The following is a 27775-nucleotide window of genomic DNA, read 5'->3' as shown; positions in this document are numbered from 1 at the left end:
TTTTGCACATTTTACTTCTGTGTCTTTTTTTTTCAGTATTTATTTCACTTTTTGTTGTTGTTTTACACTGCCTTCAAAATTAATCTCCCCGAATTAATGAGTAATAGGGAACATTAACGAATCGAAGGAATCATGTTTTCTTTGCCTATGCTTTTCTCCTATCAAAATGACTTTTAAGTGTTTCCATATAGGATATTGTTTTCATTGCTAAGTGTTAGTTTATTTTATTTAGCTTTTTAAAAGGCAGTGTTAGACATAATGCCATCAAAAGTCTCATTTTATGTTTTCAGTTGAAAAAATATTTAGCTAGATGCTTGTATGGAACTTGATATGAATGTTTCTCCAGGGTTCAGCAACATTTCATCTGTACTGAAGGAATAAGACAGGGAAACAAGTGCACTGATAATGTCAGTCTGCCAACAAACCATGTATGAGGTATCTGCTTCAGCAGATCTTTATTGTAATCTCCAGTCACTGGGGGCTCTTTTAATATTATTATAATGAGTAGAAAGCTGCTAAAACCACAGGGAATGTGGAGAATGATTCCTTTGCGCTGAGATTTTGTGTTAAATTTTTTGAATGTCAGGTTTCGATTTTCTGGGTGGCCTCCATTGTATCCTCTTCCTCAAGTCTGAGTTCATAAGCAAAGTGAAGCTTTGTTAATTGGAACCAGCTCTTTAATCTATGAACTTTGCCTTTAAATTTTTATATGATTTGATGGGTGCCTGGGTGGCTCCATCTGTTAAGCATCTGACTTTGACTCAGGTCATGATCTCTCGGTTCGTGAGTTTGAGCCCTGGTTTAGGTGAGCTCAAGTCCCGCTTCTGGTGAGCCCCACCTCTCTCTCTCTCTCTTTCTCCACTCCCTCTCTGCCTCTCATGAGTTTCTCTCTGTCTGTCCCTCACTCACTTCTGCCCTCTCTCTTAAAAAATTTTTTTTTGTATTATTTAAGTAAATAGTAACTTATAGTTACTAATAGTAACTGTAATGGCAATAATTATATTAAATTATATTAATTATATTAAAATTATAATAGTAATAGTATATTATTTGAATAAATATATAGTGAATACCAAGTAATCCATTTTTGTTTTATCATACCTTTTCTGGTTGTTATTTTACTAATAATGACCAACAGAGGGCATAGAAGTACTATTGATGTGATGCTTCTAACAACTTGTTTTCATGGCATTCTGAAAAATGCCATTCTTAGAATAAATATTGTTTTGGTTTTGAAATTAGAATCTAGCTAAAGGTCTAGTATCTCAAAGTGTTCTCCAACTCCTAGTGATACACTACTGCCTTCACTAAATAAATATGGAGAACAGTTGTCAAAAGAAAGGAAAGGAAAGGAGAGGGAGAGGGAGGAGAGGGAGGAGAGGGGGGGAGAGGGAGGAGAGGGGGGAGAGGGAGAGAGAAAGGGAGGACAGGGAGGAGAGGGAGAGAAGAGGGAGAGGAGAGGGAGAGAGAGAGGGAGAGGAGAGGGGAAAGGGGAAAGGGAGGGGGAAGGGGAAAGGGAAGGGGAAGGGGAAGGAAAGAGGAAAGGGGAAGGGGAAGAGGAAAGGAAAGGGGAAAGGAGAGAAAGGAAAAGAGGCATACCTATATGCCGCACTTGGTAAACAAAACGGTGGCCCAGTACATCTTATCCACTAACAATAGATATCTTCTAGCATAGTGTGAATAAAAACATACTAGAGGGGCGCCTGGGTGGCGCAGTCGGTTAAGCGTCCGACTTCAGCCAGGTCACGATCTCACGGTCTGTGAGTTCGAGCCCCGTGTCAGGCTCTGGGCTGATGGCTCGGAGCCTGGAGCCTGTTTCGGATTCTGTGTCTCCCTCTCTCTCTGCCCCTCCCCCGTTCATGCTCTGTCTCTCTCTGCCCCCCCCCCCAAAAAAAAAAAAACAAAAAAAAAAAACCATACTAGAGATTTCATGTAAGTCAGTTTCAGGAAAACAAAGTTGATTTTATTTATCCTAATTGTAGGTAAGCATTTTATAGCTTTTTTACTAAAACTAAATGTTATTATTGCCAAAACTATCATTTTATACTCAGAAGCAGAACTCATTGAACAATTCTGAAGTTGCTTTTGGAAACTAATCTTTCTATAATTATTAATGAATTAGTCATTATGGCTTTACTAGAGTGTTAAGGAGTAGTTTTTGTTTCTTTTTCTCATGCCTTCCTGCATATATGATGTTTGTTTTGGTCTTTGATCCTTGAAGCTGTTCTTTCTTTTTAGGAATGAAATTATTTATAAACATTAAAATAATTCAAACTATGCTAACTGAAAATTTATATCAATATCTTCCATTTGCATCAAATATTTTTAATCGTACTGTAGAGTCCCAACAAAATTTTTTTAGTTGAAGCTCTCCTTGACCCCCAAATAAATTCCATCTGTGTTTATTCTGATAGACAAGAATATCATTGGGTCGGTTGGAAGACTTTCTCAACACTGAGGAGCTTCTTCCTCAAAATATTGAAACAAACTACATAGGAGGTCAGCATTTTCTCTGCCTTCAATATTTATTTGACTTCTGGGTTGAAGGTAATTGGCTCTAAAATGCACCATTGTATTTATTTTTCTTCTCAGATCATGCCATTGGTTTTACAAATGCTTCCTTCTCCTGGGATAAAACAGGGATTCCAGTACTTAAAAAGTAAGTCATAATTTGGGAAAAATTAAAAACAAAAAATATTTTAGCATTGAATTCTATAATGTTCCATATTTTTATTTCTTGGAGTTTAAAAAAATTTTTTAATGTTTATTCATTTTTGAAAGGCAGAGAGAGACAGAGCATAAGCAGGGGTGGGGCAGAGAGAGTGGGGGACACAGAATCTGAAGCAAACTCCAGGCTCTGAGCTGTCAGCACAGAGCCCAATGCGGGGCTGAAACTCATGAACTGTGAGATCATGACCTGAGCTGGAGTCGGCTGGTCAACCGACTGAGCCACCCAGTTGCCCCATATTTCTTGGAGTTTTTAAAGCAGAAGATGAATATATTGAAATTTACAAGGCTTTTTATTTAAATCTCTCACAATACGTTTCATTTTTATAGTTTTTTTTTTCCCTCTCTTGCTTTCTATTCATTTCCTCTGTTTCCTCTGTAGCATTTGTTGTTCGCAGTTTGAAAGGTTGGGTATTCATAGAATAGTGTAGTCTCATATGAATAGAAGCAATTTCAAGGATGATGCTCTAATTTATCTAGGAATATACATTGAAAACTGTAACAAGAACTTCCTATATCAACTCTCTCCTTTTCTTGTCATGCAGCTTGAACATAAAGATTCCAGAAGGAGCTTTAGTGGCTGTCATAGGGCAAGTTGGATCTGGAAAATCATCTGTGCTTTCTGCCATGCTTGGGGAAATGGAGAAACTTACAGGAGTTGTTCAAAGAAAGGTAGAGCCAACAATACATTCATTCTCTATCTCCTAGTGTAATAGGCCATAGCCAACACATGGTTAGTATCCTAAGAATTTATCAAATCAAATTGAAGATGCAAGGATGTAATGGGCATTTCTAGTTTGTAACAAACATTTCAATTTCCACAAAAATTGATTAGCTATGGATGGCTTAGTAACAGCATTCTGTCCTCCAAATACTTTAGCAAATCATTTATGAATGCTTATGGTAATTGTTTGATGATATTAACTGAATTGCAACCAATTATAGAGAAACTAATGTGATTTATATTTTAATTTGATTTGCTTTCTAATTATCATCCATTGCAAAGTTCCCTAAGTAATTACAGCCACATTTCTAAGAAGTCTTGTAGTTGCTCATGGGTAGGATTTTTGACCTAGAAAAAAATCAGAAAAATAATAATATTAATAGCTTACTTTTAAATTTCAGCCCTTGGACTAGGGAGAGGACTACTCCAAGCCTTTTGTTCTATTCTTAAAGGTCAATAGGAATAAGAATTCAACAGGTTCTTAATCAGCTGTTTCTTTTTTGAAACATTAGACTATCTAATGAGTTTTTCCTTAGGTTTAACTAGCTCTTGGATAAAATACTAACCTAATACTAACCTACTCCTCACTTCTGATAAGATGGAGAAGTTCTATGGATGTGAGACCAGTTTCTTCACAGTTTTCTCTCTAGGAAGAATCAATTCCAACTCTTTTTTTTTTTTTCTTCATAATATGTATTTCCTCATATCCTTTTTCCTTTCCCGATTCCAGCCCTCCAATGAATAGTTCTACATTTATTATTCTCTCTCAGCATTACTGTTACTTATTTTAGGATCAACTATGATATCTGGGACTTTTTCTGATACAATTATACTGAAATGAATACCCCTACTTTTTAACCTTAAGTATATTGTGTTTGTAACCCTGTGCTCTTCATAGCAATTGCAGTCAGCCTTTTGTCTATAGTTGAAGATGATTGTACTATATCCTAGGCCAATGAGTGTCCTTTAAAAATATTGTGATTATCATATTGACTTTATTTTCATTTAGTCTCTTCAGCTATTTTTACCAAGCAATTATTGCACACATACTGTGTTCTTGATACTTAGTAAAGCAAAATAAACACGAATATGACATACCCCTCTTTTTACAGAGTTCATAGTCCAGTGAGAGAGATACTAAAATTAATTATGACGAGTATTTAAATCAGACATAAACAAATGGGTCAAAGTATAAAAAACAACAGATTCTGCCTTGAAGAGTTAGAAATATTAGAGAGGAGGTAGCCTTTTATTTGATCTTGAAAAATAATTAGAAATTAATCAAGATAACAACAATATCAATTTTGGGTTTCATCTAATGCTTTAATGTGCAAAGACTTAGCCTGGTTCTTGGCAGAGTCAGATAGCTCCCTGTGAATTTTAATGGTTATTGTTATCTTTACTATGATTGTTGAGACTCTCATGGTAAGATTTAAAGATTATTTCTGATACCTTTGAGGGTTTGAAATTAAGAAAATGTTCATGGTTATGCAAGAAACCATAACAATGCTGTTCCTAATTATAAAGCTGAGAGGAAACCCTTTGTTTAAATTAAGCTAAGCTTGTGGAAGAGAGCAGATATTGTCTGTCAGTATAGTTGGCCGCTTTGTCCTTCAGAAAGTTCTTTGGTCTGGAGCAGTGGCAGGACATGAGGTGTCATATATGAATTATTTCCCAAAACTTTTTTAATACTAAATTTATAACTATCATTCTTATTATCTCTGATTTAGTAATAATAATCATAACAATAGACGTGACACTTTGTGTTTACAAGGTGCTTTTGTGTTTTATCTTTCTGTTCCTCAAGGTTTCACATGAGAATTTTTTGAGGAATATCATGTTACAATGTTCAACCTCCGGTCTCCTGGTTCTCAGTATCAAAGGTTCACACCAGGCACTATTTATTCAGAGTATTCAGTGTTCGGTGTTGTTTGATGGAACATTACAGATTTGGAAGACCATTTTTGAATTAGCAAATCTTCTATTGTGGTTTTATTATTAAGAATAAAATGAAACAAAAACCCATTTTCATTTGTGTATAAAATTAAAATAATAGTATAAAAATTAAAGGAAAAACTTATATCTCTGTGAAAATGGATCAACTCTTCTGTAGTTCCAGTTATACCAGCACATCGACTCTATACCTCTCAATGTAGTATTTAGTTTCTGTTTTATATTTTGTGGCATTTTTTTGCTGTTCTTCAGCCTTTTTCTCCTGTGTTTTTCATCCTCTTTCCCCTTATCTGGCCGAATACATAGCAAGTGTTCAAAATCTTTATCACTTGAGAATTGATTTAATATTATTCTAATTAAAGGTTATTCAAGAGCAATCACCTTTGTGTTCAAGATCAAGTTGGATCAGAATTACATTGTTTTGGATCAAAAGCCACTCCATGTCTTACATGCTGAAAAAAGAAGAATTAAAGTTAATCTTGGATCTTTAAAGTACCTGATAGAAATCAAAATGTTAATAGTTATATGCATACGCATAAGTTCATAGGTCAAAAAGTACGTTCAGTGTTTTGCATTATTGTACAGCACATAGCAGTCAAAATAAATTCTTTAAAATCAATGTTTGGATAGAGTCCATGGGGTAGATTGAAAGGTAAGTCTCTAGTTCAAATACTGTGGGTCCTTTCTAAGAAAAGCAGGTTAGTTAAAAGGATATTTTATGCAGCAGACTGTCATATATTCAGGAATCATTTTGAGATATAAAATCTTCAAAAAATAAACTTAGGAACAGTGAGTATGTGGAAGACACAGATGTGCCACCCAGATCCTCCTTCTAGGAAGGGCTTGCCTCCCAGCTGTGGGAATACATATAGCAAGCCAGCTCATTCAGGGTTGGCCTGGCTAAGGCCCCACTCCTGAAGGTCAGGCCAATTTAGCCTAACACAGAACAACTCTGATGGATAATACTCCTCTATGTCTCTCTGGGGGGTTGGTCAAAACCTTGTGGGATCTCTATCACAGTGTGACTTTTCCATCTACCCAATCCTCCTACCCTGTTTTCTTCCACAAGCATTGATCCCAAGTGAGCAACCTGTACTTCAGGCTTAGTGTTATGGGCCAAACCTCCCGCCCCCAAATAGATATTTGGAAGTCCTAATCCCAAGAATGTGACTGTATTTGGAGAGAGGGTCTTTAAAGAGGCAATTAAAATAAGGTCAGTAGGGTGGGCCCTATTCCAGTATGACTGATGTTCTTACAAGAAGAAATTAAGACACACATACTCACATGGAGAGAAGGCCATGTGAAAACTCAAGAAGGGAATCATCTACAAGCTAGAGATTTAGGCCTCAGGAGAAATCTTGCTGACAGCTTGTCAGACTTTTAGCCCCCAGAATTGTGAGAAAAGAAATTTCTGTTGTTTAAGCAACTTAGTCTGTGGTACCTTATAATGGCTGCTGGAGCTAATACACTCAGCCTCTACTTCCAGAAAACTCCACCAAAGACAGATAACCTTGATAGAAACTACAGAGAAAGTAAATAAAAAAAGCACAAAAGTGACTCATTTGAAAGGGCCTATAATAAACATATATAAAATTAAAATGCAAATAGGATATATTTATATTTAAGAAATAACCTAGTTCTGTAAAAATTCAGTTTAAAGTTAAAAGAAAACAAAACCATGGACTAAATATGTTTATGTTCCTTTAATGTGGTACATGCAATGTTTTTTCTTTTCCCTTGTTAGGAGTGTTTCTTTTATTTCTTTCCTTTTTAGGGTTCCGTGGCTTATGTTGCCCAGCAGGCCTGGATTCAGAATTGCATTTTACAAGAAAACATTCTCTTTGGCTCCACCATGCAGAAGCAATTTTATGAGCAAGTATTGGAAGCCTGTGCTCTCCTTCCTGATTTGGAGCAGTTACCAAATGGAGATCAAACTGAGATTGGAGAAAGAGTAAGGAAAATATAATTCATCACATGCAGGAATAGAATTCCATTCAGCCATGCTAATAAAATATTTATAGTCTTTTTTCTGAAGTCTTAAAGAGCTCTATACAACTATAATTTTTAAAAATCATTACAGAATTTCTATGAAAGAGATGGCGATATTAAGGACAAATAATTATCTATAATTGACTATTTGGAAAACAGATTTAAAATCAGCAGGGAATGCTGTCGTTAGTGTCCACATGGGGGAACGAGAGCCTACCAACTGGATCATCAACACTTTGTTTTTAGCTGCTCCCATAATGCTGTTCACTGTCTAATGAGTGAATGATGTTTTGTGTTTTTCCTGTATCTCTTGTGCGCAAAGTCAAGCCTAGGACAGTAGCAACAGAGCACCAGTCTCCAGCGGTGGCACGGAGGCCAGGTTCTAAAAAGACTCAGACGATGCTGTCGTTAACGTGCCTTCTCCGTGTTTGCTCATTCTTGCTTAAGAGGATCTTGCTTCCCATATTCTTTGTTCTATTTTATTTTCATTGCGTTAATGGATAGTCATTACTCTGCCCAGTGTTTTGGAGTTTAAACAAAACAAAACAAGAGAGCACGAGCCAAAGTATGAACCCTGAGAGATTATCTCTGACCCGTGACTAAAATCTCCATTAATTAAACATGAATGCAAAAGCAGCCTCTGCCTGTGATTCATGTGTGCTGTGAAGATGGGTAAATGATCTTTACCAAGTGCTTTGAATTTCTGAAAAGAGAGTCAGCATAGTGTTGTTAGGCGTTTGTACCCCTGGCCCCAAGTTGTTTAATAGTGCTGTTATATAAATTGATAAATAAAATAGTTAGAGAGCAAAAAGATAGAAAGTAGAAATATTTAAAATCTAGAATGAGGCAATACCTTTTAACGAGACTTATGTTGGCTTTGTTCATAGCCTGTTACTTTGCAGATGTATTTTCTCAAGTTATTAAATAGATTTCATTTTTTTTTTCCACCACATCTGTGTTGTCGTTTTTTTGTTTTTTGTTTTTTGTTTTTGGTGTTTTTGCTATCCCTTGGCAAAATGACACCATAGCTAAAATGATGCAGAAATGTGACTTCTTCAAACTTGTTAATACATACTGAATATTATGCTGATAAAGCCAAACTCTAACAATATGAAATGTTGACGGTATGTAAGTAAAAAGAATTTAAAGGGGAAGAAAATGCAAAATGTGAAGTATATATTAAATATAGGCATAAATGTCATCACCATATATAACTTACACTTTTTGTAATTAGATGTCTCCCAATCTGATGATATGCTTTAAAATAAACATGTAATTGACTATTTCAAAAGGAAATCTGCTTACAGCTGTTTATGAGACAACTAAGATAATGGATATAGAATTTTATTCATTTTTATTCATCTTTTCCTTTGGCATTCTTCAATTGATGACAAATATTTTTAAATCTATTATATGCCTTTTTTCTGCTATGGGGTACATAATGGTGAGCAAGGGAACTGTCCCCCTACCTTTAAGAGATTTGCAATCCAGTGTATCTCTGCCAATGATATTATCAGTTGTCCTTATTAATATTTATTAATCACCTAGTGTCAGACACAATCTATGTGTTGGGAGTGTAAGGATAAACTAGATCATAGGCTTGTGAGGGAGACTGATGTGGGTATTGCCATTTCTGGCAATGGGATGAGTAAACTGAGCATCGCAAGACAAGAATGGAAGGAACGAATCACTTTACTTGGAACAGTGGGTGGAAGATTGCTTTGGAAAAAGACTTCTTAGAGTGACTGGATTTTGAATTAAAAGGGAGGATATGGGCTCTAAGTAGAATGAACAGCTTGGGCCAGTCTGGCTGGCAGGCCACCTTCAGGTGAGGACAGTATCAGGAGAATGGTTGAAAGATGAGTTAACACCAGAACGTAATTATTGTAGATTTATACTAAGGAATTTGTTGTTGCTCCTGGATGATGGCAAATGAGATGTGGGCATCCCAGGTTTTTAAACAAAGTGATGACATAATCACAGGATATGCAATGATAAGGCAGAGGATGAATTAGAAGAGTGATTGGGGATAATAGCTAATGTTGATTGTGTCTGTACTTGGTGTTGGATTTGTTGTAAACTTGTAAGTTTTTTAAATTTTTTACAAATATCTTTTGTTTTTTTGTAATTTATTTATTGTAAATATCTTATTAAATGCTCATGACAAACCCATGAGTTGGGGGCTGTTATAATCACACACACACACACACACACATACACACAGACACACACACTCACACACACATATTATATTATTTTATATATATTTTTGCATGCCTGTCCCCCTGCTAAACTGTGACCTCCTCATGATAGAGGCTCAGTTTCATTATCTTTGAATCCCAAGTGTTATCTAGCACCCAGAATATGATTATACAAAGGAGGTATTTGTTGAGTAGGCACAAGATGAGAAAGGCAAAAAAGCAATGGCATTTTACAATTAGAGGTAACTGGCTAAGTTCTGTGCTGCAAGGAAAGCTTTTAAGCCAGATCTGTAAACACTAAATATAAAATAAATCAAGTAAATTGGGCCTGGCCCCATAATTCTCTATACAGGGCTGTACATGTCGACTTTAATTCTCACATGGAATGATGGATATTCCTTATTTCTTGCTTCTTAGAGTTGTACTTTTGCCAACAAGACTTGTAGTAATCTTTCTACAGAATAAAATAGGACATGATGATTACTGCTTTAGTAATTTAGCTATTATTCTCAATTTTCTATGTGTCAATTTAAAAATGATCACTGGTGTCAGTATATGGTTAGCAGCCAAAAATCTTATTTAATATATCAGAGGCATGACTTTTCAGAGTTAGGGGATTGGAAATTCTTTTCTCCTTAATTGTTAGTATCTACTTTTGAGAGTAAGCAAATAAGAGAAAGCAGATATATCTGTTAATTTGCACAAGTTAGTAGCACTTGGAAATAGCAGATGGGGGCTAGGCCTTTGTATTGTGGAATAAAGAAAGGTTTGAGGGTTAATCTTGAATTGTCATCTGTCCATGCTGCAGAAGAGAAATTGGATGTCACTCTATGTGCTTTGAGATTTACCCATTTTTGGTCATGGTTTTTCTCCTGCTCCATTTTCAGGGTGTGAATATAAGTGGGGGCCAGAAGCATCGAGTGAGTCTGGCCAGAGCTGTGTATAGCGGGGCTGACATCTACCTCCTGGATGATCCCTTTTCTGCAGTTGATGTCCATATTGGAAAGCAACTTTTTGAAAAAGTGATTGGGTCCTCGGGTATTTTGAAAAACAAGGTAGCCATAGTGTCATTTATGCTTTGAGAGGATAAAGGGAAGATAATCTGCATCGCAGTGTGCCTAAAATTCCAGTAGTTTGTTCATTTGTTGAAGCAAAGTAGTGAAATTTTACGTGAAAAGGGGTATTACATTAATCTTTTTACAGACAAATTTTCATGAATATTTTTTAGAGTTTTATTTACAAGTTTACTGTGACAACAATTTATGTGATTGTTACCTTATAGACTGATACCACACTCTAAAGGGGATTTGTATGTCAAAATGAGTTGTTTTTAGTTTATTTGATTTTTTTGAAAAATGGTATTTTCATACATAGCAATTTCATAGAAAGTATTATTTTACTGACTATTAATTTGTTACTTAAAATTATGGTATTTTTAATATAGCAATAACAATTCAGTTCTCTTGTGAAAGGGCCAAGAAGAAGGGTATTAATATTTACTGAGTGCATTCCATGTCTGACACTAAATTAGTTCATTTAGTTTTTTAATTTTTTTTTTTAACCTTTATTTATTTTTGAGACAGAGAGAGACAGAGCATGAACGGGGAGGGGCAGAGAGAGAGGGAGACACAGAATCGGAAGCAGGCTCCAGGCTCTGAGCCATCAGCCCAGAGCCCGATGCGGGGCTCGAACTCACGGACCGCGAGATCGTGACCTGGCTGAAGTCGGACGCTTAACCGACTGCGCCACCCAGGCGCCCCAGTTCATTTAGTTTTTAAACCAAGTCTCTGAATAGGTATTAACATTATTCCTGTTTTACCTCTGAAGTAATTTGTAGTTCAAAATAGTTTGATATAGGTTGCTTACCTTAAGAAGAGCAGAGATTTTAATAACATTTAGAATTGTTGAATTATTATGTTATGCACCAGAAACTAACATAATATTGTGTGTCAACTGTACTTTATTCTTTAATTTTTTAAAAATTGTAAATGTTTATTTGAGAGAGAGAGATGGAGTGCGAGCTAGGGAAGGGACAGAGAAAGGTGGGGGACAGAGGAATCCGAAGGGGGGCTCTGTATGGACACCAGAGAGGCTGATGCGGGGCTCACATTCACAAACCTTGAGATCATGACCTGAGCCAAAGGCGATGCTTAACAAACTGAGCCACCCAGGTGCCCTCAACTGTACTTTAATTAAAAAAAAAAAGAACAGATTTTAAAAAGTCTGTCTGACCACAAAGCCATACTCATTCCTTTATAATATGCATTTATGGATTTGTTAATATAAGCACTCTGGAAACATTAAATGTGTAAAATGGTAAAATATATATCTAAGTAAATAATAGATAAATACCTTACTTATCAAAATTAACCCAAGATGAAAACTTCTGGTTCAATCCTATGTGTGTGTGTACAGTGTGTGTGGAAAGATTTAAAAATAAATAATATGAATTATGACTGTAATCAAACACTTTATTGTAATCCTATAGGGCCTTTAAAAAACTAAGCCATGGATGACAGATACGAAATTTTTAAATTTGTTATGAAATTGATTCATTTTTAATGAATGAAGAATTCCTGAACCAATGGGTTAAAAACGTTTGCAGTCCAGGGCGCCTGGGTGGCTCAGTTGGTTAAGCGTCCGACTTTGGCTCAGGTCATGATCTTAGGGTTCGTAGGTTTGAGCCCCGTGTTGGGCTTTGTGCTGACAGCTCAGAACCTGGAACCTGCTTCGGATTCTGTGTCTCCCTCTCTCTCTGGCCCTCTCCCCCTCGTTTTCTGTCTGTCTCTCTCTTTCTCAAAAATAAATAAACATTTTGCAATCCTTTTTTTTTGGTCTAGCAGCATATAATCATTCATTGTGAAATATATAAATGCTGCCTTAAACTGATACCAACCAACAATTACACTCTTAAATAGTAAAAAAAAAAAAAAAGAAAGAAAGAAAGAAAAAGAAAGTAAGAAAGACTACAGCTTTCTTTAAAATAGATTATTTTTGGGGCGCCTGGGTGGCTCAGTTGGTCAAGCGTCCGACTTCGGCTCAGGTCATGATCTCACGGTCCGTGAGTTCGAGCCCCGCGTCGGGCTCTGTGCTGACAGCTCAGAGCCTGGAGCCTGCTTCAGATTCTGTGTCTCCCTCTCTCTGACCCTCCCCCGTTCATGCTCTGTCTCTCTCTGTCTCAAAAATAAATAAACGTTAAAAAAATTAAAAAAAATAAAATAAAAAAAATAAAATAGATTATTTTTGCCATTTTTTACTATAATGCAAGAAATAAAACACTCTGTTTTTCAGACTCGTGTTTTAGTGACACACAACCTCACACTTCTACCACAGATGGATTTGATTGTTGTAATGGAGAGTGGCAGAGTTGCACAAATGGGAACATACCAGGAGCTGCTGTCTAAAACCAGAAACCTCACACATTTGCTTCAGGCCTTCAGTGAACAAGAAAAAGGTGAGACACAATGAAAAATAAGCCTAAGATGTAGCGTGCCTACCCATTCTGAAAGTCCATTAATTGTGTGATTTCTTACAATGCATTTTTCTTTATTCATCCTGCTTAAGTCAGGAATTGGGCACCTTCCTTTCTCTAGAAAGGAAACAAATACATTGGAACACATCAGCTAAAAATTAACCTCATTTATGATTTTTAAGCAAAATGTCATGCCCCAAGATCTGTTTGTTCATCTATGAAATGAGAGATTAGATGATTTATAAGCTCTACTGCAGGTCTAGAATATAATGGGTCTAAACATTCTACTTTCTTTTAAATTAAGAACAGGGAGCATAAATCTATGTCAAGTAAATAATAAATATTTTAAATGTATTGTTGCATGTTGAGGGAGAGAAAAAAAAGAAGGGAAATGATATTTGTCTAACTTTTATTATGAATTAACAATTGAGTTTACTAGTTTTTCTTACTATACTCCTAGCATTTTAACTTAAGATTCATAAATGTTTATGTAAATAAAGTGGTTTGATCTTTACCTAATTAAGGCACAGGGATGTTTGAAATCAAGCATTCGAGGGGTCCATTATTTCCCATCTCTGAAAGTTTAATGCACATCATCTTTTTCTAGCTAGATGGTTTCTTATGTAGACCACTATGATCATTGTCCTGTAACTTCCCAGAATACTACTGAAAAATTACTATAAAATCAGTTAACTATTTCATAATTTTGGGGTAACAGAAGAAATATTGAGCTATGCTTTGTATTTTCTATATGAACTGGGTAGCCACTAATTCACTTTACATTGTGCCTAATTATAAACGTCATAAAAATGTGTAACCAGTTTATAACAAGATCAGTGCAATTTATTATTTGAATGTTGTGAAATTAAAAAACAAAGCAATTTTGCTGATGTGTTTCCTTTTTGGACCGCAGCAAATACCGATTAGTTATGCACCACTGTTTTTCTATACCTCGTCTTTATTCTTTCTCAAATTCAAATATTCTATTTTCAGGTGCATTCTGAAATATCTGATGCATCATCAGATGGCTGTGGTCATTCTTAATAAAAGAAGTACCTCCTATTCTCTTAATGGCTAGCGATTTTGGAAATGATCTCTTACTTGGTCAGGCTCAGTAATAATTTATATTTAGTATATGTATAGGAAAGAGATGTCTGTGAATGTCTCCAGGACTAGAATGAGAATGTGGTCTGTCATTTTTTTTTCTTTTCTCAGCACTTAGGTAGTCTCATGCAAGGGAGATTACAGGTACTCAGTAGCTGTTAAGCAGGCAAATCTGCCGGAAGTATGTCTCCTCAGGAATTAATGGGATGATTTAGAATGCTATGAACCAGTGTATTTTTCATGTGGCCATTTATTTTAAAGGCCACATGAAATATAAGTTATATTATTTTGGAAAATAGAGCTCTAAAAGCAGACAATAACTTCAATGTTCCATATTTAATTCACCATAAAATATGAACAGTGTGTCTTTTGAAAGTTGTGGAATTTGCTCTTGTTTAAAACTCCATTTTTGGAAACAAAAATCATGCCCTTTCTGTATTTCTGTATACCTTCTTATGTATATGAATCCTCTATGGTAACAAGTGAAAACAGTATTATTCTTGAAGCAGGGCTGACATTAATAGATGTCACTGCCTTACCACCAGAAATGTGCCAGAGTTAGAAAAATGTAAATTGAACTTTTTTTTTTCTTAATGACTGCAGTGTTGTGTCTTCTCTGTTAAAATTCAGGAAGGTGATGAATAGAGTTATTTTTTGCATTAAAAATATAATACATTTTTAAATGAATATTTCTAGGACTTTGATTTTTTGGATGCTGAATAAAAATGTAAAATGAAGGCTTTTTAAAAGCAGTCATCAAATTCCTTTACCCATGATGATACTAGATGTTAGATAGATATTTGTAAAAGGTCAGCTATGTATAGTGCAATTCCCTTAGGGGCCACACAGAGCAAGGCAAAAGTAGTTATTGATGACATAAAACACCCCACTAAACAATAGCTTCAAACCAGGTTACATTCAGTGTCAAGTTCTTGCAGTGCTGCCCTTAGACATGGGCCAATGTGACCCAGTACTATGCTCCATGCTTTAGAGAGTCCCTGTTTCAGACTTTCCTAGCTGGTTCTCTGACCAAGAGCCCAAGGGATTATTGTGCCCATGAAGGGTCCCCTTCTGATATTCTACCTTTTTTATTGTTTGTATTTTTAAACATTTTTTAAAAATTTTATTTATTTATTTTTGAGAGACAGAGAGAGTGTGCAGGGGAGGGGAAGAGGGAGAGAGGAAGAAAGAAAATCCCAACAGGCTCTACACCACCAACATGGAGCCTGATGCGGGGCTCAAACCCATGAACCATGAGATCATGACCCAAGCTGAAATCAAGAGTTGGATGCTCAAATGACTGAACCAGCCAGGTGACCCCTCATCTTCTACTTTTTTTTCTACTGTTCTGGGTATTTGGGGTTCCAGAATTCTCTGTCGAGATGACATAAACTTGCTCCTCAGTTCTGCCCTCCCAAAGGCAGGCTGATCTACTGGCATTTGCCACTCTTTGGCTTGAGGAATTTTTTTTTCTTTCTTGGAAGGGTTAGGGTGAGTACAGCCTAGACATGTAGCCTGAAGTGTCTGTCCACAGACATGGTTCAGGATGGGGCCAGGGTAGGAGAGAAGGGGACAGGAACCTTGACTGAGGCCATGTCACCCAGAACTTCCATGTTTTCCAGAGGAACTCTTAGGGTTCCAAATACTCTCACATGGACCTTGCCTTGAATATGGTTGGGGAGGTGGATTGCTAAGGATAAGCAATAGAACATATTTGTGAGTCTGTTAGTTCAATCTGTAACTATTAAATAATTAGCAATATGGCATGTGGGGCCTTCATTTATACTCTTGCCCTGGTTCCCACCAATGTGAGATGCAGCCTTGTCCCTGTGGGGCATTTCTTTTTTTAATTTGCATAAGTAGTAGGGAAAACCCAAACTATATCTGAGAGGATTTTTGTTGGGATTTAGAGGAAAAAGATTGTCTGGACAGGTAGTAAAATTTAAGAGGTATGATCCTTAGTTTGAAAATACCCTGTGATCTGTCATTTATTTAACTTATCTTCTTTGATCTTGAGTCTGTTCAAGAATTCTTTTAAAAAGAACACAGTCCTTCCATTTTAAAATTTGTGTTAACTTATATGACACCAGAGTGGGAGTAAATGTCAGCACAACCTGGTGGAAACAACACTGGGCCAGTTTTAGGTGCCCCAAGCACCTAACTTGGTGAATCTTCATAAATATGACTTAACTCTTCTGGTTCTTCCCATTTATAAAACATGGGACTTGAACTAGATCCACTTTTCCCGGTGGCTGATGTGGAATTGAACAGTACAGGTTTTTATCACTCCTTTGCCCTCAAAACTGCTTATGACTCAGCTGCTTTTTCTCCTTTTCTTATCATCCTCAATCTTGCTATTGGGGTTGAGGACAGATAACTTAAAAAAAGTAGTTTTACAGTATGATCTGGGTTTGGATACATCAGACCTTTAAGAATCCACCCAGCTCTGAAAAGTCTATAAAAGTCTATAAAAGTCTCACCTTTTGGAAATATTATTAGAGAATCAATCAGAAGTAAAAAGAAAGGTCAATGAAGAAAGATATGAGGACTAATGATAAATTTACATGGAATCTCATGTCTCAGAGAGATAGTTGATGTAAGTCAGATTCTTCCATTAAGGGCTATTTGATATTTATTTCTAGAAATAAGAAAACAGAATTCATATGAGATGTAGAAATTCCCAACTTCAGTTTCTATCTTTTAAAAATGAGAAGTCTGAAATTCAAGGAGTTTAGGTATCATACTGTAAAAAAAGACAAAACCCAGCCAAGTTCTGAGATGTTTCCCTTCAGATTCAGGTTCAGATAACTCGAACCTCTCAGTGTTGTAGTTCTAGATGCGACACTTGTTTCTGTGACTTGCTTAACTTCTCTGTGCCTCAGTCTTTTTATCCCCAAGATAAAGGGATAATTATACTATCTTCCTCATAGGGATACTCTTGAGAACTAAGGGAAAAATTTATATATATATATGATTTAGAATAGTGCCTGCCACATAGGAAGTTAGTATTAGTGATATTAGTAAGAAGATGACAGAGATTTGGGGGACTTACCATTGTGTTTCATCAATAATCACAATTTTCTGTAAGACTTCATTAAATTACATTTTTCCTTTAAAGACTAGAGTCATATTCCTCTTGGGCAAATAACTAGCCCTTCTGTGGAAGATCCAAAACAAGTTAGAACTCTAATGTCCAAAAAAATAATTTCTGTGGACTTATTCATTATGAAATCTCAGTTTTTATGAAGATATTACAAGATATTTCAGGCAAAGGGGAAATTATGGGGCAAATGAAAGGACTCCTTATATTCCTGTGGATCCAGAACACAAAAATTTCTTCAACTGGTATAATCTTTCACCAAATTTCTCACTATTTAATGCATTGTTTGCTTATATGTATATAAAAGCACTCACCATCTTCCTCTCCAGCTCATGCTTTAAAGCGAGTCAGTGTAATCGACTCCAGAACTATACTGAAAGACCAAATCTTGGAGCAAAATGATAGGTGAGTATTAGGATGATACCAAGCTCACTGGGATTATGGACTAATTACAATTTTTTAAACATTTAAAATGCATCCTTTATAAAGGATCTACACATTATAATGGCTACAGAAGTACTTAGTGGTTTCCAAATTTTGAACTATAGGTTAGATGGATGTGTCTCAGTTTTTAAGTGAGATGGATGTGACTTAGTTTGGGGAAGATATGCTCATTAGACTCTCAGTAACTTCTAGACAAATTCTAGTAGAAGAGTTGTGTGTGTGTGTGTGTGTGCACTAAAAATATCTCCAACCTATAGCATTCACATGCACTGCTGATGTAAATGGGAAAATAAGCTTGAGACATGAGAATTCTACAATGGACTGGGATGATTATCAGGCCAGGATATGTAACCTAGAAATACAGACTTGGTGTAGGAATTGAAGAATCTGTTTGCTAAGACAAAAGGAGGGAAAGAAGGAAGGAAGAAAGAGAGGGAGAAAAGTGGGGAAGGAGGTATGAAGGGAAACAGGGAAGGAGGAAGTGAAAGAAGGATGCGAGAAAGTGAGAGAGAAAGAAAAATAATACAACGTTGACCCTGATTGGATTTTGTTATATTACACTTCTTTTTTTGTAAGTTTCCAAAATGAGCAGTAATTGAAGCTTATTATCCTAATCTGTTATTTGCTCCAAATTTCCCCACAGCAGTTGCAAATAGGAGCCTGAAAGAAGAAAAAGAAATAATAGGAATAAAAAGATTAAAAAGTCGGTGCCAGAATTATAAGGAGCGGTCACTCAGCAAGATTGCTAAAATGGAGAATTAGAATGGATTATAGGGAAGCAAGCACTTTGGGATCCAGTAGCTTAGAAATTTGTAGATTTGACTTTCAATTAAAAAAATGGACCTTAAAATAAATGGAATTTATTTATTTATTTTGAAAAGCGTGGATATCCCTAAGGATGTGTGGATGATGTGAACATTACAGGTTTGAGTTTTGCCTCCGTGACAGATTCAGCTGACTCAATAGATCAACTAAATCATTCTCCCAGATATTATGGCTTGCTCACCCAACCTCTGTAGGTCTTGTTCCAATGTTACCTTATGAATGAAGACTTTAGGTTTAGTCACCCTATTTTAACATAATACTTCCTCCCCTTTCCTGGCTTAATTTTTTTCCCCATAATTCTTATTAATTTTCAGTATACTGGAAAACTTACTTACTTTTATTTTGTCTTTCATTTCTAGGTTTTAAGCTGTAGGACAGCAGAAATTTTTGTCTATTTGTTCATTGCTTTATTGCCATCTAAACAAGTTTCAACTAAACCCTGAGTAGCATATAAGCTGATGTTCAATAAATATTTTGTTGGATGGATGAATAAGTAACTGAAGTCTGAAAGAACACTCAGTGATTTTAATCCATCATTTGTTCTATGTTATTTTTTTGAGCATTATAACAATAGCTTTCATTTAAATGAGTGCCAGTTTTTAAGCATCCCTAAGAGAAGCAAATCCAGGAGCACTGAACCAGACTTTGAAATTTATGTGCTGTAGGATCTACACATCTCTGATCATTAGGAGAATTTTCACCTGTGTGTAGTTTCACTGGCAGCCAAATTGTAACTTGTTTAAAAGCTTAAAACTTAAAAATCTATAAGGATTGTTGTAAACTTAATCATACCCTTCTCTCTATAATAAATCAATTTCTCTTATTTATAAAATCACTGTCAGTCATAATATCTAAATTGAACCCCTCATAGTTTTTGTGAGTCACCTTTGGGAAATTTCTACTTAAAATAAGAATCCCAACCCCCATAAAAATACACTTACAGAATTGATTTCTAAACATTTCTCAAGTTGTGGAAACCCAAACTGAAGCCAGCATTCTGAAACTTCCTTCTCCAGTAATAAGTACATTGAGAAGATGGCCTCAACTCCAGTATGTCATATTCTTATCAACACAGCCCAGTATCAAGCTTCCTTTTTAATGACTGTGATAAAGATGTAATTGAAGGTCCATAAATTCCCCCATGCTAATCTTTTCTTGTTTGTCACCATAGTAATTAAATCATTTTTTATTTTGTGTTTGAGAGACCAGAGGCCTATTTTAATTTTTCCAAAATATGTGCATGTTTGGCTACTGCCTATGTATTTCCTAGTTTATTATTTTCTGTGCTACTTCCCATTCTTGCTTTCATTTTTTTTTATCTGCTTTACTATTTGGTAAGATAATATTACATGGAGAAAATTTCCTGACTTTTCAACCTAATTTTCTATTTTTAAGAATTACCCAAATTTCCATTAGTGCAGCATTAAGATAGACTAGGGGTTGGAAGATACACAGAGGCAGGAACTGTACAACAGCAAGAAACTCTCTACAATGGAATGTACAGAGAGAGAATACAGTGAGTCTTCTTCATGGAAGAATTCATGGGGATAATGGCTAATTGCCCATCGGGAGGTAGGTGAAAAGGAAGGGAGTTGGACTAAATAATGTCTGAGAATCCCTCCCCCTGCTGAAATTTAAGGCTTAGAATCATTTTCTGATGTTAATTCAGATTTCTAATAGGGACTAAAATAATTTGAACTGTCTCCACATTTTTTTTCACTTTTTGGTTTAAAGTTACCTGGTATATATTAATTATTTTTTTTTAAATATTCCTTAATATCTTCCACAAATAAATTAAATTAGGAGTGTTATTTCAGTACCTAGACTGCCCCCTTTCTGTCTTTCATGTCAGACTCTTTTCATCACTTTAATCCTCCCATGCACATTCCAGACTTTGCAACTGCATGCTCAGTTCAAGAATAATGGTTTCAGTATGTTAATTCTATATCTTTTATACAAAAATATGCAGACGGGTATTGTGCCAACTTTCCTGAGGGTTTCTGAAGGACAACACGAAACTCATTTTTAAAACTTCTCTACCAGCAAAATAATTTGCTCTTTTAAAATTCAGATAGAATCTGTTATTCACAACAAAGTGCCCCGAACTAAGTGCAGTATTTTGTGGAAAAAGAATAAATAACATTGTAGTCTGGAAAAGCAATACCCTCCTGTATAGTGTCCAATAAATTCTTGTTCTTTGTTAGTTGTGTCTAATTACGATGCTTTAATTCCCTTTTAACAGTTGGGTTTCACAGCATTTTATATCCAGCTACATTAAGAATTAATTTTTTGGCTTGATACCAATGCCAAATTTGCTTATCCAAACAGAAGCCATGCCAAGGGCTTGAAAGATGATGACAGTAATTAACCCAAATCATATACCAGGAGTTGTTCCAATGAAAGTGTCTGTTAAATAGTGTATCTTTTCCTGATGGTGAAGCTGATTGTACGGAGGCCATGTATTGCAACGTCCCACAGAATGTTTCTTGACACTAGAGCCAGAGACAGAAAGGGAAAAGCCACCAGACTGATCAAATAAAGCCTTTCTTATTCTGGTAAATAACATGGGAAATGGGGAGAAATGAGGGCACATAACTCAGTTCAGTATTTCTAGAGGTCAGTTCAATATTAGATAAATGACCTAGAACTTGGCATACTTCACGCTTCTATGTCCCTACAAGGGACAATGAGAGATAGGTGAAAAGCATGACCATTGCAGCAAAAAAGTAGGAAGAAACTGCAGCCACTCTAACTACTGATTTTGTTATGTAAATCTTAATATAGTAAGTGATAAAATATATCATCATAATATAAAATATAATGCTGTTATAGAATAATATTTTAGGTTCATTATATACTGAGCTACAAAGACCATGTATAAAATGGTTTAAAAATTAAAAATCTGTTTTAGAACAACATTTGTATTGTGATACTACACACATGTAGGGAAAAGACTGGTAATATTCACAAGCACTTCAGCACCGAATGTCTCTGGAGCATAGGATTATGAATGTTCCTTCTCCTGCTTCTCTCCCTCCTCTGTTTTCCCTCCTCCTTTGCCATTACTTTTCTTCATGCTGTTAGCCATTTTCCAAATGTTTCTCCAATAATACAGTTCTAGAGGAATTGACACGCACTTGGTGATTGGTTAGAAATGTGCCAAGATTGAGAAAGAGGAAGTATTTGTAGCTCTTTACAAAGCCAAGGAAAGCTTTAAAGAAGGTAGGAAAATAACTGATTCAATTTAGGGTGGTGTAGAGATAAACAAGCAATGAGATGAATTGGATGTTGAATAAGCATTTTACTGTATAGATCTGGAGCTCAGGGAAGAAGTATGGACTAGAACAATCAATCTGAGAGTCACCCACAAGGAAGAAAGTTTTTGAAACTGTGGGAGTGAATGAGATTTCTCAGGAGAGTGTGGAGCATACAAAGGCAATACAGCTGGCCCTTGAACAATGTGAGGGGTTGGGGGCACCGACTCCCCATGCCGTTGAAAATCTGAGTGTAACTTTTGACTCTGCAAAAGCTTAAGTACTAATAACCTACTGTTGCTGGGAAGCCTTGCTGATAGCAAACAGTCAATTAACACATATTTTGTGTGTATTAACTGAGTCCCAGGCAAACCTATTATTTCTCTCTATTCCCTTCGATATGCAGCCTGTACTCCATGATTACCATCTCATCCAAACAATGGCAATAATGTGAAGTCTCAGGCTTTGCTTTCTTTCCATTAAACCTTCATGTTAGAACTCACATGTCAGTGCTCATCACACTTGCTTCAAAAGATCATACAGCTGTATAAATTGGTTCCACCGTGAATTAACACCTTTCCTCCACCTGGGCTCTTAATAGTGCCTAGAAATTCTTCCATGACTCTCAGAAGGGGCCCCACATCTTACTTGATGGGGAAAGTAAGGGCAGACAGGAAAGTCAGTCACCAGATCTCTACACTTATCTGCATCTCTACACAGCCTTTTATAGTTCTCTCCTACAGCAAACAAAGGAAATTCTTTATTAATATCCAAGAATATCCAGATGATCTGAATTCCATTCTGTCCCATTTACTCAAAACACTTTTATTTTTTAATGTTTATTTATTTTGAGAGAGACAGAGAGAGAAAGACAATGTGAGTGAGGAAAGGGCAGAGAGGGACGGAGGGAGTGGGAGAGGGAGAGAGAGAGAGGGAGAGAGAGAGAGAGAGAGAGAGAGAGAGAGAGAGAGAGAGAGAATCCCAAGCAGGCTCTATAGTCAGCATGGAGCCTGACACAGGACTCCATCTCATGAACAGTGAGATCACAACCTGAGCTGAAAGCAACAGTTGGATATGTTGTGTGTATTATGTACTGTATTCTTACAATAAGATAAGCTAGAGAAAAGAAAATATTATTGAGTAAATCAAAAAGAAAAGAGAATACATTTACAGTACTGTATGTATATTTATTGAAAAAAATCTACATATAACTGTACCTGTGCACTTCTAGCCTGTGTGGTTCAAGGGTAGACTGTAATGACTAGATCTGAACCTAAGGAAAAATGAACATTAAATGGAAGACAGAGAAAGAAACCCAAAGAGAAACAAATGGGAGGTGGGGCAGAGAGGAGTGAGAAAATACAAATGCATGGTGGTAGGGAAGTAAAAGGAAATGTCCCTTAAACAAGGGAGTGGTCAGTGGTGATGAATGTCTTAGAGAGTTAAAGTGAAATAATTTTTAAAATATTCCATGGATACAACAATGAGTATTTTACTTATTTCATTAAGATGTTGTTGATGGAAACGCTTTCAGCCAGGTGCCAGGTAGTTCAAAAAGGAAAGGTGACTTGGCAGAAAAACATTTAGCTATAAAAAAGTCATGAAGTAGGATAGTAAGTGAAGAGGGATATGGCATTGAGAGTAGAATCATTTTAGTGGTGATGGTATTGGTTTTAAGATAAGAAGAATGTGAGGTACATGTGTGGTTCATTCAGTTATGCGTCCGACTTCGGCTCAGGTCGTCTGGCTTTGTGCTGACAGCTCAGAGTCTGGACCCTCCTTTGGATTCTGTGTCTCCTTCTCTCTCTGCCTCTCTCTCTCTCTCTCTCTCTCTCTCTCTCTCAAAAATAAGTAAACATTAAAATAATTTTAAAAAGACAAGAATATGTTATTCTCTATAGACTGATGGGAAGGAGTCAGGAGAAGGGAAGATTAGAAAATGAAGATTAGAAGATTGTGAACAATTCTGGGTTTCTTAGATTTGCCCTAAGATGAAAGTCCCTTGGATCATTTATTTGAAAGGCAAGTTTCTAGAAGGGAAATCTTATAATCTGTATTTTTAACAAGCACCATCAAGTGACTCATTGATAGGAAAGTGTGGAAACACTATAATTAATAAATGTGTTTTATAGCACCTGGCTGGCTCAGTTGGTTAGGCATCCAAATGTTGCTTTCAGCTCAGGTTGTGATCTCACTGTTCATGAGATGGAGCCCTGTGTCAGGCTCCATGCTGACTATAGAGCCTGCTTGGGATTCTCATTCTCTCTCTCTCTCTCTCTCTCTCTCTCTCCCTCTCTCCCTCTCTCCCTCTCTCCCTCTCTCCCTCTCTCCCTCCCCCTCTCCCTCCGTCCCTCTCTGCCCTTTCCTCGCTCACATTGTCTTTCTCTCTCTGTCTCTCTCAAAATAAATAAACATTAAAAAATAAAAGTGTTTTGAGTAAATGGGACAGAATGGAATTCAGATCATCTGGCTATTCTTGGATATTAATAAAGAATTTCCTTTGTTTGCTGTAGGAGAGAACTATAAAAGGCTGTGTAGAGATGCAGATAAGTGTAGAGATCTGGTGACTGACTTTCCTGTCTGCCCTTACTTTCCCCATCAAGTAAGATGTGGGGCCCCTTCTGAGAGTCATGGAAGAATTTCTAGGCACTATTAAGAGCCCAGGTGGAGGAAAGGTGTTAATTCACGGTGGAGCCAATTTATACAGCTGTATGATCTTTTGAAGCAAGTGTGATGAGCACTGACATGTGAGTTCTAACATGAAGGTTTAATGGAAAGAAAGCAAAGCCTGAGACTTCACATTATTGCCATCGTTTGGATGAGATGGCAATCATGGAGTACAGGCTGCATATCAAAGGGAATAGAGAGAAATAATAGGTTTGCATGGGACTGAGAGTTTCCTGGAATGTGGGACAGTTAATGCTAAAACTAAGAATATCTGGGGAAACCAGAATCATTAGTCATCCTAGAGAGCAAGGATGGTAGAAAGTTGGATTCAGGATCTGGAAGTCTAGATGGAATAAAAACCAAATGTAGTGAGAATAATTTAATGTACAATTTGGAATAGAAAAGGTTATGGCCAGAGATTGAAATGTTTAGAGTTGAGTTTCCCAAGGTGTGTTAGTTCCAGGTTATAAGATTCATGACTTAAGGACCTGACAATTGATGGTCAAAGTAGAATGCAGATGAAGGACCCTAAATATATGATGGGTCTGAAGTTGAAAAGAGATTGAGTTTAATGAGCTGTCTCTGTAAGCTATGACATCACTCAGGATGGTGGCAGAACAAAGTGGGACGGTGAGCCTGATGCCATTTTTGATAGGCCAGGAGGCAAGTAGATGAGAAGACATAGATTATGGTACAGACAGGTGGCATTAGCTTAAATAATCTAGGGATTTAGCTCAAACTTGAAGGATAATTATCTGTAGAAGAAGGAAAAAATCAGACTTATTCTCCTAACTTTAAAATATATGGGATATCAGAGAATGAACTCTCCATTTGAAGAGATTAAAGGAACAATGCTATATCATCAAGGCAGAGGAATATGCAGCAAAGCAGTTGAGAATGTATAATTTAAAAAAAAATGCTTGGTCAATCTAAAACTTACAAAATGTACATTGTCTTGCTTTATCAGGCCCTCATTGGATCAAGGAAAACAATTCTCAATGAAAAAGGAAAAGATCCCTATTGGTGGGGTAAGCACCAGAATGAATATTATTATTTGTTATTAATATATATTAATGTATATGATTATATTGCATTATTAATAAATATATATTTGTCATTGAATTTGAGGAGGTTTGTTATATAATAATTCAAAGAACATACATTAAATGGAACTATTGGATATATAGTGTTGTTTAATTAGGATTACATGCTACTTAGCGATATATATTCTTGTTTACTAATGATAGTAACTAATATTATTTGAATATTTATTTTTAAGTGCTCCGGACTGTGCCAGCACTTTAGATATAACTTATAAGGTGGCTACTATTACTATTCCAAGTTAGAGATGAGTACTCTGAGAGATAAAGAAGTTAGTAACTTGACTAAGATCACATGCCTCCAGAAATGTCAAGTAGGATTTAAATCTACCTTGTCTCACTTTTAAGTACAGTAACCTAATTTTGTATCAACTTTGCTTTTAGGTGAAGTTCTCAATCATTCTGAAGTACCTCCAAGCCTTTGGCTGGCTCTGGGTGTGGCTGAGTGTGGCCAGTTATGTAGGGCAGAATTTGGTAGGCATTGGGCAGAATCTATGGCTGAGTGCCTGGGCAAAAGAAGCAAAACACATGAATGAGTTCACAGAATGGAAGCAAATAAGAAGCAATAAACTTAATATCTATGGATTATTGGGATTAATGCAAGGTAAAAAAAAAAAACAAAAAAACAGCTGCTTCTCTTTTCTCTTTCTGTCCTATTCTAATGCAAGCATATGGCATCATTTTATTTCACATAAAATCTGTGCCATAATTTGCATATATTTTAGAATAATTTAAATGCATATGTTTTTAATTCACCGTATTTGAGAAAGTAAACCAAAACTTATGTGTGTCAGCTACATGGCCCACACTAAATAATGTGTTTGTCTCATTTAGTCTTGACAAAACATTATTTATAAAGGTGTTATTATCCCTATTTTACCGCTGAGGAAACTGAGACTCATCTGCTAAGTCATTCAGGACTCAAAAGTCTTGATTACATGGCTACTCACTATATGTGTTTAAACTAATTTATTAATTCATTTAACATACATTCTAATGAAGGGACTCCTTAAACTTGGGCATGCTACTTAGATAATATGTGTAAAGCTTATAGAAAATTGCTGAGCATAAACCAAGAGTGCAGTAAGTGTTGGCCGTTACTTAACACTATACAGAATGAATACTGTGCACGAAATCCTACGGATAGAAAGTTTCAGAGCCAGGATTTGAATTCATGTCTACCTGATTCCCCAAACTTAACCACTAAATTAACATTTCCGAAAGAGTTTTACATGAAACAATAGAGAGGCTCCACAAATATAGGATTCTGTCCTCTAATAGGTCTGCAAAACTGAGAACTGTATTTTTCTGTGCATCTGAAATCTTTTTTCTTTCCTTTTGCTAAAAGGTTTGAGATATTCTTCAATAAACTGACCCATTTAATTATATTTAAACCAATGTTTCTCAAATCCATTTGACCATAGGGAAAAATTATTTTCTTGTGTTGTCCATCAACATCTTGAGCAACTTGTTTTCCACAGAATACATTAAAACTCTATACTATTATATGCTCCATTCCAAGTGAAAAGTATAATGTAACAAAATCCAGAAAGAAAAAAAATAGTCTTTCAAAAAACTTCTTAATAGTTCTGAAATGCTATGGAAACGTTAAGGAGAAAGAAAATTGAGAAAAATTCTGTGATTATAGTCAAAGATGCATAATCCAGAAAGAGGTAGGAAAAGAATGCAGATTGTAAGTAGTTGAATAATTAATGGTTAAGGAGTAGATACATGTTGTCCTTCAAAGATGTTAGGTGATTTGAAAGAGAAAATTGAAGGATATTCAAAAGTACAGTAGAAATAAAGAGAAGATTTTTTTTAAGTATAGACATTTTGTGTGTGTGTTTTATAAGAAGAAAGTAAGGCACCTTGAGGGAGAATGATAGCAAATTCAAATTAGAAAATGATGCGTGGAAGTCATGCTATCTAAGGATATTCATAAGGGAAAAGACAAAGAGGGGTACATGCATTTGGGAAAATAAAATAAAGATAAAATAAAAAATACGAAACTAGGGCTTTGCTTCTCTTTCGTCCTTTCCCATCTTTATTGTGTGGCCCGAGTATTTCTTGTAAGTATCTTCATCAAAAAGTAAGCAAATATTGTGAGACAGATTTATGTTTATTTTGTCATTCTGCTAACATAATTCACTGGGGAAAGAGATGTTATATTAATGACTAAAATGAGATATAAGGACTAGCTATAGTATGAAAGATA

At 35.9% G+C, this 27775-nt stretch overlaps 1 protein-coding gene across 3 annotated transcripts in view; it reads left to right on the top strand.

The window, feature by feature from the left end:
- The window catches only part of LOC125920816 (multidrug resistance-associated protein 1-like), an 89235-nt gene that overhangs the window by 36415 nt on the left and 25045 nt on the right, over nt 1–27775 (top strand). For 2 of the 3 annotated variants that reach the window (XM_049627990.1, XM_049627992.1), the window contains exons 10-18: nt 2415–2499; nt 2593–2659; nt 3273–3399; nt 7179–7355; nt 10482–10649; nt 12886–13048; nt 17600–17675; nt 25428–25488; nt 25945–26164. In XM_049627990.1, the coding sequence (XP_049483947.1) occupies nt 2415–2499; nt 2593–2659; nt 3273–3399; nt 7179–7355; nt 10482–10649; nt 12886–13048; nt 17600–17675; nt 25428–25488; nt 25945–26164 (1144 nt within the window). The remainder of the gene's footprint in view (nt 1–2414; nt 2500–2592; nt 2660–3272; nt 3400–7178; nt 7356–10481; nt 10650–12885; nt 13049–17599; nt 17676–25427; nt 25489–25944; nt 26165–27775) is intronic. The other variant, XM_049627991.1, reaches the window with a different exon arrangement.

Source organism: Panthera uncia, chromosome C2 (genome assembly GCF_023721935.1).
Source record: "Panthera uncia isolate 11264 chromosome C2, Puncia_PCG_1.0, whole genome shotgun sequence".
NCBI classification, from domain to species: Eukaryota; Metazoa; Chordata; class Mammalia; order Carnivora; family Felidae; genus Panthera; species Panthera uncia.
The sequence above is the reverse complement of the archived record's forward strand: the minus strand, read 5'-3'. Positions and strand labels throughout refer to the sequence as shown.